At 46.4% G+C, this 11,698-nt stretch overlaps 1 protein-coding gene across 2 annotated transcripts in view; it reads left to right on the top strand.

The window, feature by feature from the left end:
• Positions 1-10,403, top strand: part of KIAA0319L (KIAA0319 like) — a 34,265-nt gene extending 23,862 nt beyond the window's left edge. The window contains exons 13-21 of one of the 2 annotated variants that reach the window (XM_040585871.1): positions 658-806; positions 1,125-1,276; positions 1,467-1,605; positions 1,943-2,102; positions 4,280-4,422; positions 5,470-5,592; positions 6,132-6,222; positions 6,580-6,671; positions 8,661-10,403. In XM_040585871.1, the coding sequence (XP_040441805.1) occupies positions 658-806; positions 1,125-1,276; positions 1,467-1,605; positions 1,943-2,102; positions 4,280-4,422; positions 5,470-5,592; positions 6,132-6,222; positions 6,580-6,671; positions 8,661-8,848 (1,237 nt within the window). In that variant the 3' untranslated portion in view covers positions 8,849-10,403. The remainder of the gene's footprint in view (positions 1-657; positions 807-1,124; positions 1,277-1,466; positions 1,606-1,942; positions 2,103-4,279; positions 4,423-5,469; positions 5,593-6,131; positions 6,223-6,579; positions 6,672-8,660) is intronic. The other variant, XM_040585872.1, reaches the window with a different exon arrangement.
• Positions 10,404-11,698: the final 1,295 nt, after the last annotated feature.

Genomic DNA, 11,698 nt, shown 5'->3' on the forward strand with positions numbered 1-11,698 from the left:
AGCATGGTTGTGGCTTGTAAAGGAGACCGTGTTCGGTTCACAGCAGCGTGATGTGGTCTTGGTCTTATGAAGAGACTGACTCTTGTAATCAAACAACAGCAGGGCCTTCTAACTCGATGCTCTTGCAGTTTGTTTGAATGAGGTAGCATTCTTCTCTTCTCATTGTCATGCTTCCTTTCAGACTCTAGATTCCCTGAAGTGCTTTAGGGAATTCAGGAAAAAGCCTATGGGCAACTTGCAGTAGCTTTTTCTGTTTGCTAATGCAAATTCTGTGCAAAGCTCTTATAAATGAAGGAACTATTTTTGCTCTATACCTTTTCTTAAAGAAATTGGCTTATTGTGCAGTTCATGAGCCAATTTTGCTGAAAGTACTACTTAAATGCTGGTATTGGTGCTCCTCTCATTTAAAAACAACCAAAACACTAAACCACTGGAAATGGTTTTGTTCTGATTGCTGCACTTATTCTTTTGATTATCTTGCTGTAACTGGAGAAAATAATTTTGCTTTTTATCATGGACTCTGTATTTCCAGGCAGCTGTCTGTTTGTGTCCCCATAAGCTCTGCGTGAGCCTTCTGTGTGTTTGTGTGAGTTTGGTGTGAGCCTAGCTCCCGTGGTCTGTGCAAAGTTTAAAGTGATCCTCTTGTGCTTTGGTTAGGGGCCCAGATGGTGTCAAGCTGGAGAATGCCAACAGCAGCATTGCCACTGTAAGAGGCCTTCAGGTTGGGACATACGAGTTTACTCTGACAGTTAAAGATGAGAGGAACTTGCAGAGCCAAAGCTCAGTTAACGTCATTGTCAAGGAAGGTACGTCCAGCCGTGAGCAGAGCTGGGTGAGGCACGGGTTGTCTCTGAGCAATTCAGCAAAACCTGTGTTCAGGGGCACAACAGGAGTAAGGAATGGGTGAAAATAACGTTGGTAGCACTGAAATGGCCTTAAGTCAGGGATTTACCCTTTTCTGGAGAAACAGTGTCTTCAGCTGAGTCCTGGGGTACGCAATTCCCCCTCTCTTCCCCCCCGGGCTAGATAGATCTCTACTGTAACCCAGAAATCCCTAATGCAGTATTTTTTTGATTGGGCGTTATCAGATTTTTCTCCAACTGCTTTCTTCTCTGTTTGCTTAGAGATAAACAAGCCACCAGTTGCAAAGATTGCTGGTAATGTTGTCATCACCTTGCCCACAAATACAGCTGAGTTGGATGGATTGAAGTCCTCTGATGATAAGGGAATTGTCAGCTACTTGTGGACCCGGGATGAGGGGAGCCCTGCAGCTGGGGTGAGGTTTCTTGCTTTTAAATGGCAATTGCAGCATCACAAAAGTCAGTGCAAGGTAGCATTGACAGCTCCAGAGGAAATGTAAAGCTCATTGTTGCACCTTGTAGTGATATCCTTAAATATAATGATCTATCATGCTAGTTTGATCCTTTGTTTGCTGATCCTTCCTTTTTTTTTGCTCTGCCTTCCAGGAAGTCTTGAATAATTCAGACCATCATCCTGTCCTTCTCCTGTCCAATCTAGTAGAAGGGACGTACACATTCCACCTCAGAGTAACAGATGCCAAAGGAGAGAGTGATGTGGAAAGGACCACAGTGGAAGTCAAACCTGGTGAGTCTGTACCGGGTTTCGTGCTGTACCACGTAGTGCACTAGCAAGCCCTCTGTCTGGGTAAAGTGTACTGAGATCAAAATGTGTAGTCTAGTCCAGCTCCAAACTGTAAAAGTCAAAAGTTTTGCTGGATGTGATGGTATTTTCATTTGGTTCATGGGGACTGGCTCTTGCTGCTTGCTGTTACCTGTGGAAGTCAGACTTTCATCCCTTCCTGCAGTGTGTTTCTGTAATGTGTTCAAAGCAGAAACATTCTGGAAAAATACTAGAAACCTAACTCGTACCCAGACGGTCAAATAGAAGTTATAAAGATTTTTATTACCTACATTCTCACTAGATCCTAGGAAAAACAACCTTGTGGAGATAATTCTGGATGTTAATGTCAGCCAGCTGACTGAGAGGCAGAAGGGTATGTTCATCCGACAAATCGGTGTTCTGCTGGGCGTCCTCGACTCGGACATTACTGTGCAGAAGATCCAGCCATACACTGAGCAAAGGTAGGGTCTGTCTGTGAGCATATGTGGAGGGGGATTGCTTGAGGGTTTAGTAAACCAAGGGCTGTTTTCTCTTAGGAAGCAGAATGGACAACAAAACACATGGGGATGTTGCTTAACATTGATATTCCTGCTTGCTTGGGTCAGAGGTGTGTTGCCAGGCAGGTCCTGGGTGTCCTCCCCTCTGGAGGTGGTCCAGTGTCCTCTGAAACCGTTTGCTGCTGCTAATGTCTTTGTCCCCCAAATCTGTAAAGTAAGAGCTAATCTTACTTGTTTTTGAAAATTGTGAAGACTGAGGGACGTTTTACACCAGCAGTTTATAACTGGAGAAATAACGTGGCTTGATAGAGGAGTGGTGTGGTGAAATGCTGGTGCCCCACCAGGGGTGATGGTGTAGTGATCCCTGCATGCCAACTTTGTAGTTTCACATTAGCTTTACTGCCTACATGACTGCTTCAACTTAACGCAAAATAAAATGTTGAAAACCAATGTAAGTTTTTTGTTTGAAGAGATAAGGAAAACTTGGGTTTGACTGCTATTTAGCTTAAAATAAACTACAGCTGGTCTCTTCTAAACAAGTGGAGGTTTGCTTATAGGCAGGGCTGTAGGCCAGGGTCGTGTTGCCTGCCTGGACAGTGTTGCTCAGCTCCAAGTACAGTAACCAGCAAGTCACACAAGGGTTAGTTCAGCCCAGCTGGATCCTGGCCATGCTCCTTTGGCATGAAAGGACCAGATCAAGTTCAGCTTTCCGCTCTGTACAAATGGCTGGTCTGGGAAATTCACTGTTCTGCGGAAAACTTCAGCAACTGGCACTATAGCGTTGTCACAGCAACTGCTGCACACAGCTCCGTACCAACAGCAGTCCATCGTCACTGTAGGTGTGTTTGAGGATGCCTGAACATGCATGTGAGTGGCATGGCAATGAGCTTATCAAGGGCAGAGTGGTAATCTGTTGAAATATGTGCAATATTGCACTTAATTTTTACTAAAAGTGGAGTAGTTTTAAGGTAGATAAGCACTGAAAAAGCTTTAAGGGATATGATTGAAGTCATGCAGCAAATCAGCAATAAATCTGCAGTTATACTTTACGCTTTCCTGAGTTCAGTAATGTATAGATTCCTTCATGTCCATGTTGCCTGCTGTAGCAGTAAAATCAGAATTCATTGTCCGTGCAAACCTAAGGAGCTCAGAACAGAAGAGCTAGCACTTTCAGTTGTAATGTACCTTTCCATCTCTGCCACGGCCAGGCCGGGTGCCACTGTTCCTCATGGAGTAAGGCAAGTCAGGGATTCTTGTAATTAATGTTTTGTCTGTTTATATGTTTGTTAACTAGACAGAAGAGTGGGCAGTGTTATAAAAGAGCAGAGATTATTTTCTGGCAGATGGCTTAAAGATCCCATTTTTGCCTCAACTATCAAAGTAACTTGTACTGTTTAAAAAACATCTTTTACCCCCAGCTGCTGTGTTGGTTTTTTTCCCCCCCCACATACTTTGAGGGCTTCATTAATATCCTGTTGACTCATAGGCGGTGATAAATTACTCGCTGGTGGTAATAAATCTGAAACATCCATGCATCCTTCTGTGAATCTGAAGGATACACAGGGCTCTGCAAGGCTAGCAAGCCTAGGGGAGCAAGTTCTTCTATCATAAAGTTAATGCCATAAAAGATGCAGAATACAGTAATCCTCTACACCTGTGCTTTTTCTGGCTATAACACTTCTTGCATTTAAACTAAGCTTTGCAAAAGACTCTGAACCTTCACTGTGTTCTCTGATGCGGGAGCTCCGTGCTGAGCGGTTAAATGAGCCCCAAGTCTGGCATGTAGTAAGGTCTTAGGATCCCACAGGGAAGGAGGGAGGAGACTGTGAAAATGGCAGGACCTTAAAGTATGGGGGTGTGCATGCTTAGCATGAAAATGCAAAGATGTGCTTGATGAGCAAACCATTAGCAAACTCAAGAACAGTCCAGCCCTAGCGTTGAAAATACGGGTGGATCAGATGTCCTGAAGGGTTTTCTACTGTGTGACCAGGTCCGTTACTGCTTTCAAGATGGAACCAGATATCTAGTCCTCAAATAAATCTGGGATTCTGAATAAGCCTCTCTAATGGCAGACTGGGGAGAATGGTTCTCTACCTGATGTTTGGAGAAGCAACAGATAATAATTTTTGTCTGACTTGCAGCACGAAGATGGTGTTTTTTGTACAGAACCAGCCTCCCCATCAGATATTCAAAGGACGAGAGGTGGCCTGGACGTTAAAAAATGAACTACGGAAACAACAGTCAGACTTCCTCATCTTCCGGGCATTAGAAATTAACACAGTCAGTAAGTAAGAGTTTACAATAAGTAAGTACAAAAACTGTGGTACATGCTAACATCTTTTCCCTTTTCAGATGCCTGCCAGAATAAGGACTTTCACACGTGCTAAAAACACCTGCGTGTACACACACGTACACTCACTCCAGTAGCTTTCCTAAGTTAGGAAATGAGAAACACAAAAATAAGTCTGTTAGACTATACATTAATCAGTTATTTACCAATTGATTCTGTCTATTTGCTGTTCAGCCTCTTATAAATGGTTACCTGTAATGTTGCTAGGAAGATAAGAATTGACAAAATCAAAAGCAGATACATACTTAAAAAACTAAAATATAATGTTAATGAAAGACAGCCAATGAAATGAGTGTCATACTGAAAACAATAAAACTGCAGATCTTGGTAGCTGTGAATAGTCATTTCCTCTGCAGCACATAACCTCACTCTAAAGGAAATGTTTCCCTTCTATCATTTTTTTTACAACTTTATATTAGCACTGTTTTTCTTTTACGAACTCCATCCTGTGTGGATCGTTGGCTGATCAGCAGATATTTTAAACTAGAATTATGTAAAGTAATTATTTTCATGGCTTCTTGATCTTATGATTTCATGGCCTTCAGAAGCCACTTTTCAGTTGTTTGGTCCCTTTTAAAGGATCTACTTGTTTCTTGCCTGTCTCACAGGCTGGGTTTGAATTTGAAAATCAAAACCTTTTTTTAAAAACATGTGCTTAACACACAGACAAATTCCGTAACTTTGGTGTCAAAGTCATGATTTATTAGGTAGAATTTTCTTAGCATGTTATGTATGTTATATTAGCAAAGTGGAAATTCTGAGTTTGGCATGAGGCCTGGGTGCTTATGTTTGCACTTCTTGCTGCTTGCAATTATGGCTAAGCTACGAATGAACTACAGAGCAACTAGATTCAAGTTAGAGCCTACAGGGTTGGCTGTTTTGAACTACATTGTGTGTGTGTGTATATATATATATTGAACTATATTTTTGCCTCACGTGCAAGTCATTTAATTCACCTGGCTGGTTTTTTTTGGTCCCTAGCATGTCAGCTGAACTGCTCTGAGCATGGACGCTGTGACTCCTTCACCAAGCGTTGCATCTGTGATCCCTTCTGGATGGAGAACTTCATCAGGGTGCAGATGGGGGATGGCGAAAGCAACTGTGGTACGTGCAGCCTCCCTGGGATTGTTTGTTTGGAAAGCAAACAGTGTTTGAAACCCAGGGTAGGCAGAGTAACAGGTACCTGCTTTCTCCCGGTATCTCTGACTTGAAGCTCACACGAGGAGATAGTCCCTGCCCTGGTCTCACTACACGTACCTTCTAGGCAGGTGTATTTGATGGGGAAGCAACTGCTCTTTAGATCCTTTTGGTGAACACTCACTAAGTGTTGAGTCCATTTGTAATGTATAAATCCCACCTCTTTTCTGTCGTGCCCCTACAGAGGCTTTCCTGCCACAGGAAAGCAAATTGTATAAATGGGCACACATTGAAAAATGCCCTTGTGCGGCGAGTCCGCACGCTGGATCTCAAGCCTCTGGCTTCCGTAGGTGAGTTAGCGGTACTGTCGGTGATGGCTGCGAGCCTCTGATTCTGCAGAGGGTCAGGCCTTTCTCTTTCTTTCCCAAGAATAGTCATCTAAAGCGCACACTGTCAACTGTATGAGGTGCCAAAACATCTGTATCTCTGGGGTGTTTTGCTTTCAGAGTGGAGTGTGCTGTATGTGATCATTGCATCTTTCGTCATTGTGGTTGCCTTTGGAATCTTATCCTGGATGGTGATCTGCTGTTGCAAGAGGTGGGACTGAGGCCATAACCCCCACTGTATCAGTGCTTCAGAGCCAAGTAGCTGCTTTAAGAGGTGAAAGATAAACCGGTCGTCCCAGCAGGTCATCTGCTTAGCCCTGGGATGTTAGTGTTTGTCACTTAGTGTTTCAGGTGAAACATTGAAGTCCTAGGACTTTGGGTTCAGTTAAGAAGCAAGATTTGGATTAACCTATAAAAGTGCAACTAAAGCAATGCTTTTAATGTTTTGCTTTATGATATGAACATAATCTGAAATAAGCAAGTACTCTAGCTTTGAAGATCAGAGTTGTTTTTTCTTCTGGCTTCTTTAGAAAGGACCTGCCTCTTAATTCCTTTTCTTCCCCTTTAGACGAAAAGGAAAATCCAAAAGAAAAAGCAAATACAAGATTTTGGATGCAACGGATCAAGAAAGCCTGGAGTTAAAACCAAATCCCAAAGCAGGTAAAACATGAGAGGGAAGAGCTCATATTTCCAGAATGCTGACTAAAGAACAGTCTTCCTCAGTGGACTTAAAATCACAGAGTGAAACAAACATGATAGTAAGCACTGACAGAAAAGTCTCAGAAGATCTAAGAGCTTGTTTCAGGTCTGTGTGCAGGGTATTTAGTAACTTAGATCTAGTGGTTTAGAAACTGGGGCTGGAACTGGCCTGGGCCTGATGTCTCCACCTTGTATCACAGTAGTAGTAAGTGGATGTGTGTAAGCTGGGCAGGTTTGCCTGATCCAGGAAGCCCAAAACTGGGTCTTGACTAAACTTCTCTTGTTCTGAAGTTTTCTGCTGGGTTCTGGTAGCTTGCTTCTTGCCATTATGCAATTCCTTGCCCGTGCTTTGCAGCAAAGCATGAACTCAGTGTCACTAAGCGTCTCACCAAACTGATTGACTTTGGCCAGTAAGCAAAGGGACATCTGAAAGCAACCTGAAAATACTCACGGACTGGAGAGAGTGATGTTTATTTCTGCCCCTCTACTCTCCCACCCCAAATGACTTGTTCATAAATTTATTCATTCTTGCCCTTGTGAGCATCAGGCTCGAAGTTTCATGTTTTAGCTAATGCTCTAATTTCTCCAGGAAGTAGACACCTTAGGAGGGGGACCCATGAAGTCCTCGGTGCTCCGTGTGGCTACAAGCCTGTTGGCTTGTTCCAGAAAGACAATCATTTGTCTTCAGTGTTCTTAGCCAGCATTTTCCTGCCCGCATTGCTGTCAGGTGTTTTGCAAAGATCATTGGGTTATTTCAGGCAGGAGCATTTTTGCTGCGATTGTATCAGATACCTGACCCGAGCTGTGGTCACCTGCTGACTGTCCAGGAAAGGAGGGAAATGTGGGAAAGTACGTGCAAAGCACAGCCCCGCCGAATGCTGGGGAGCACTTCAGCCGCTGAAATACGTGTCTGAAATGAGTGTGCATCCTGGTTTTGTTTAGAGGAGGAGTTATTTTAACTGTGCATGGAGAACAGTCCCTGATCCTTGTTTGCTAGTGGAAGATAACTGCTCATCCTAGTATTATCCCATTTAATGGTTTTCCAGCAAAGTGAACAGTGCCCAGCAGCAGCATTGGAGGGCATTGCAGCGACAGAGCTAATCAGGCAATTCCCCCGAGAACTGGGCTGTCCCAACTGCACAAGTACGGATACCCTTGAAGAAAAACTGGATGTTTTCTCCTCCCTCAGCACCCAACTCCGCTTTAATCTGGCCATCTGTCACCTCGCACAGAAGAGCCCCACTCTTAAATAAAGGGCTCGTTGTTCTGCAGTCTAGCAAATGTGCCTCAACCATTTGCTGTCTGGTAACTAAACTCATCATGCTTCTTCTGAGGCTGGCTGCTGACTAAAGTCTTTTTTTCCCTGCTAGATATGTCCAGGGAGCATTCCGCTAACAGAGGAAATGTTGCATTTCTCCATTAAGGCAAAGCTAAATTTAAATATTTCCTCTGCTGACAGTATCAGTAAAAGTCTCTCTCCTGTCCTTGCACATTAATCTAAATTCAGCCCGCTAATTTATCTCTCTTCCCTTGCAGGCAAGAGAAGCAGAGATGAGAGTAGGGAGAGTAGTAAGTGCGGTGATCTCCCACCCACCTGCATATTCTCTTTACTATAGCCGTTAAGCCCTCAGAGTTTTTTAGGCAGTGCCCCGAGCAAGGTCAGGGAGACAAAGCTCCCACGTGTACTCACAGCCCCTTCTGGTAACATAGTTTTGCTTTCCTACCTGTTTGTTGTGCTTTGCACTATCTTGAAGAGTCGTCGTGACCTCTGTCACAGTCTGAAACAGGATCGCTTTGGCATTTGAGGGAATAAGTGACACACACAGGAAAGTCTGATTAGGCTGCTCCTTCGACATGACAGGAAAAGGAGACTTAGAGGGAATGGAGTAAGGCGAGGTTGTTGACCAGTATTAAAAGTATTTTTAACCTGGGAATCTCTCTCCTTCAAAGGCAGCAGACAGAAAGCCCAGGTCCTCAACACTAGTCTGATGCATTCAGAGTCTGAACTGGACAGCGATGAAGCAATCTTCACGTGGCCTGACCGTGAAAAAGGGAAGCTGCTCCGTAGCCAGAATGGCTCCTTGCGCAATGGACAAGTGATGCTCAAACCCAAGAACCAGAGGGAGGAAATTCTATAGCTGCCCTCAGGCGGCCGTGTGCTGGAGTTCAGTGGGAAACGCCACTCCCATCCCTATCCTACAAGGGCCTTCGGAGGCCAGTTTGATTAGGACAACGCTGCTAACTCATTTCACAGAAAATAACTTTGTTTTTGTGGGTTTCTTTTCATTCAGTTAAAACTGGTTGTACTTGAATTTGAACTTCAAGGGAAATCAAAGGGAGGAGAAGGCAACTGTGAACCCTGGGCAAAGCGTTGGAAAAGGACAGAGCCGGCATCTGGAGAGCAGGAGAGAACCACTTGGAGCAACTGTGAATGTACAGGACCCTCCTAGCCCACCTCAGACTGCAGTGGAGGAAACACCCATGGACTCAATTGCCTTGGGAGCTCCTCGGAGAAGGAAGGTCAAGACTGTGCTCAGGGCTCCCTTCAGGCTCCAGTAGCCTACCACAGGCTACTTTTGCTGTCCAGCAGCTTTCTTCTCTCTTACTCCCACCTTCCCTAATGGTTTAAGCACTATTTTAATTTAGACTTGTCCTTTCACATGCACTTGGCTGCTTTTGGAGTGTAGAGGAGAGGAAATCTAAACGCTATGGGCACGCTTCATCAGCTTGCAGGTAGGAGAGGGTTTTGTAGCTGTTGTAAATTACTATCAGGCTGCTCTTGTTTGGGAGTGTTGATGACAAGGTGCCTGTTCAGATGTGGAAAGCTGACCTGCCTGTGGTAATCGGCTGGGGCTAGGAGACCCCCTCCTGCAGCAAGCTGTTCTGGGTACCAGAGCTGGGAGGGGACACCCACCTTTGGTACCTGTCTAATGTCTGGCTTAATTCCAAAGCTGTGAGATGTTGTTCAGTGGCCCCAGCACCTTCGGTTGGTCACTAAGCCGTCCGTGAGTCTGGACGTTAACCATATCTCAGTTACAAAACACTATATATAGTGGGGTTTGGTTTGGTTATTTGTTGGTTTGTTTTTGGTTTTTTTTCCTTAAAATTTGCACAGCCCAGGCAAATGGGGGTTGCTATCTTCAGTTCCCAGCAGCCGGCTGCTGCTTCTTCTGGCTTGCAGCTTAGTGGCCTCATGTTGCTACGGCTGAAGAGCGCTGCGTGCTCCTGACGCGGCGTGAAGCATGCACTTGGTGTCCTTTAGTAGGTGGAAAAGGGAACTGCTGTTACCCGAGGGCATCGTGTGGGCAGTGCCAGCTGCAAGCAGCTGCGTGTCTGCTGCCTGCGCGCTGGGAGGCAGGTGTGTGGCAGGCCGACCCTGTACCTGCTCCTTCATCTCACTGTGCTGCTTGCAGCAGTCGCACCCCTGTCCTCGAGCAAAAATCAGCTTCTTGCCGGCATGAAGGATGCCACTGCTCCTCTGTGGATGGATGAGCAGTTTATTGCCTTTCTTTGTGTTTAATTTAAAAAAAACTGGAAACTTGTTTCATTGGCGCTTTTATTTTTTTGAGCTATGAAAGCCAAAAGGCTTTAACTTCCTTGGTTGTATTTATATTGCTGCACTACTGATTTGTGTTGAGCTAGATGAAGATTAAACACTATTGAATGCGAGGGAATGTTCCCTTGCTGAATGTAGTCATGGCTGCTGCTAAGTTTATTTGTCTGGGCAATCGGCTGTCCTCCTCGGGCACCAGCACAGGAGCTGGCTGCTCTCCCGAGTACGGAGGCATTAGCCTCCTGCCCTCCCAACCCCTCCTCGCTTGCCTGCGTCATGGCACGGGCCACCCTCTGCCTTGTCTGTTGGTGTTCTGAGCTTCTTCTTTCTTCTCCTTCCCGGGCTGCTCCTGCACGCGCTCTCCCAACAGCTCCTTCCCTCCGAGCCCGCCTGGGACCACACACGGGGACAGCTGACGCTGGGATGCTCCCAGTGCTGGGAGCTGTGTTGTGGCTGGACATGTAACTCCTGGGCGATGCCGTGCCACCCTCTGCTGTGTTTCGGTACGTTTGGCTGTAAGAGGAACAAACGATGAGAAAAGGAGGTTTTGGAGCTGCAGGGATTGACCAGACGTGGTCCTGAGGGTGTGCCTGAAAGCAGCCTGGGCTGTTCAGGGAGAGCTGTACTCTCACCAGTCCTGGTCCTTGGGGCTTGTGTTTTTTGAGCCTCTTGCTCTTTCCCGTCCCGGGGAAGTTGCCCCTGTGGTGGATCAGGGCTGGGTGCGATGGTTCAGCCCTCGGGTGTTGCTGCAGAGATCAGCACCCCTCACAGAGAGGCAGAGTGCGCTTTGAAGCCAGCCTGGCTTCTGGCTACGGGAGAGGGAATTAAAAACCACGCAGCTGCTCCCACCGCCACCTCTGTTTAGCTGAGGTTATTTTCTTCATCCTTATAATTTCACTGTGGGGTAACAAACACTTGGGCTGGGGTGTTGTCGTCAGCTGGCAGCACTGCCCGCCAAGGCTGGGTTTTGCGGGGGGCTGTGGTGTTCCCCCTGTGCCGAGCGGCTGGGTTAGGAGGGTTTCTCGCTCGTTAGTCATTTGTCATCACCGAGTGCAGGTTTGTGACAGAGCATGGCGCGTTAGTTTTCTGGCTCCCATTAGTATTCCCTGGCTGTGCAGCTCCTCGTGTTAACCCTCGGTGCCGCTGAGCCCTCGCCGGGCTGCAAGAAACCGGGACACGCAGCAACTGCACCCCGGCCTCGCGGGAGCACGAGGGCCTGCGAGGCTGAGGGAGGCGAGGAGACCCTCCCAGGCCAGAGGAGGTACCTTTTGGCCCAGTGTAGGAGCCCCCTGACCCATGGGACGGGGCAGGCTCTCTGCTTTAGCGCACCCTTAATGCAGGGCTCTCCCGCGGTGTGCGCACAGGGAGCAAAGGCGGTGTTTGGAAATCCCTTGCCACCCTCTCCTCCTCCCCTGTGGCATCGCTAATGTCGCTG

The sequence above is a fragment of the Falco naumanni genome, chromosome 3 (genome assembly GCF_017639655.2).
Source record: "Falco naumanni isolate bFalNau1 chromosome 3, bFalNau1.pat, whole genome shotgun sequence".
NCBI lineage: Eukaryota > Metazoa > Chordata > Aves > Falconiformes > Falconidae > Falco > Falco naumanni.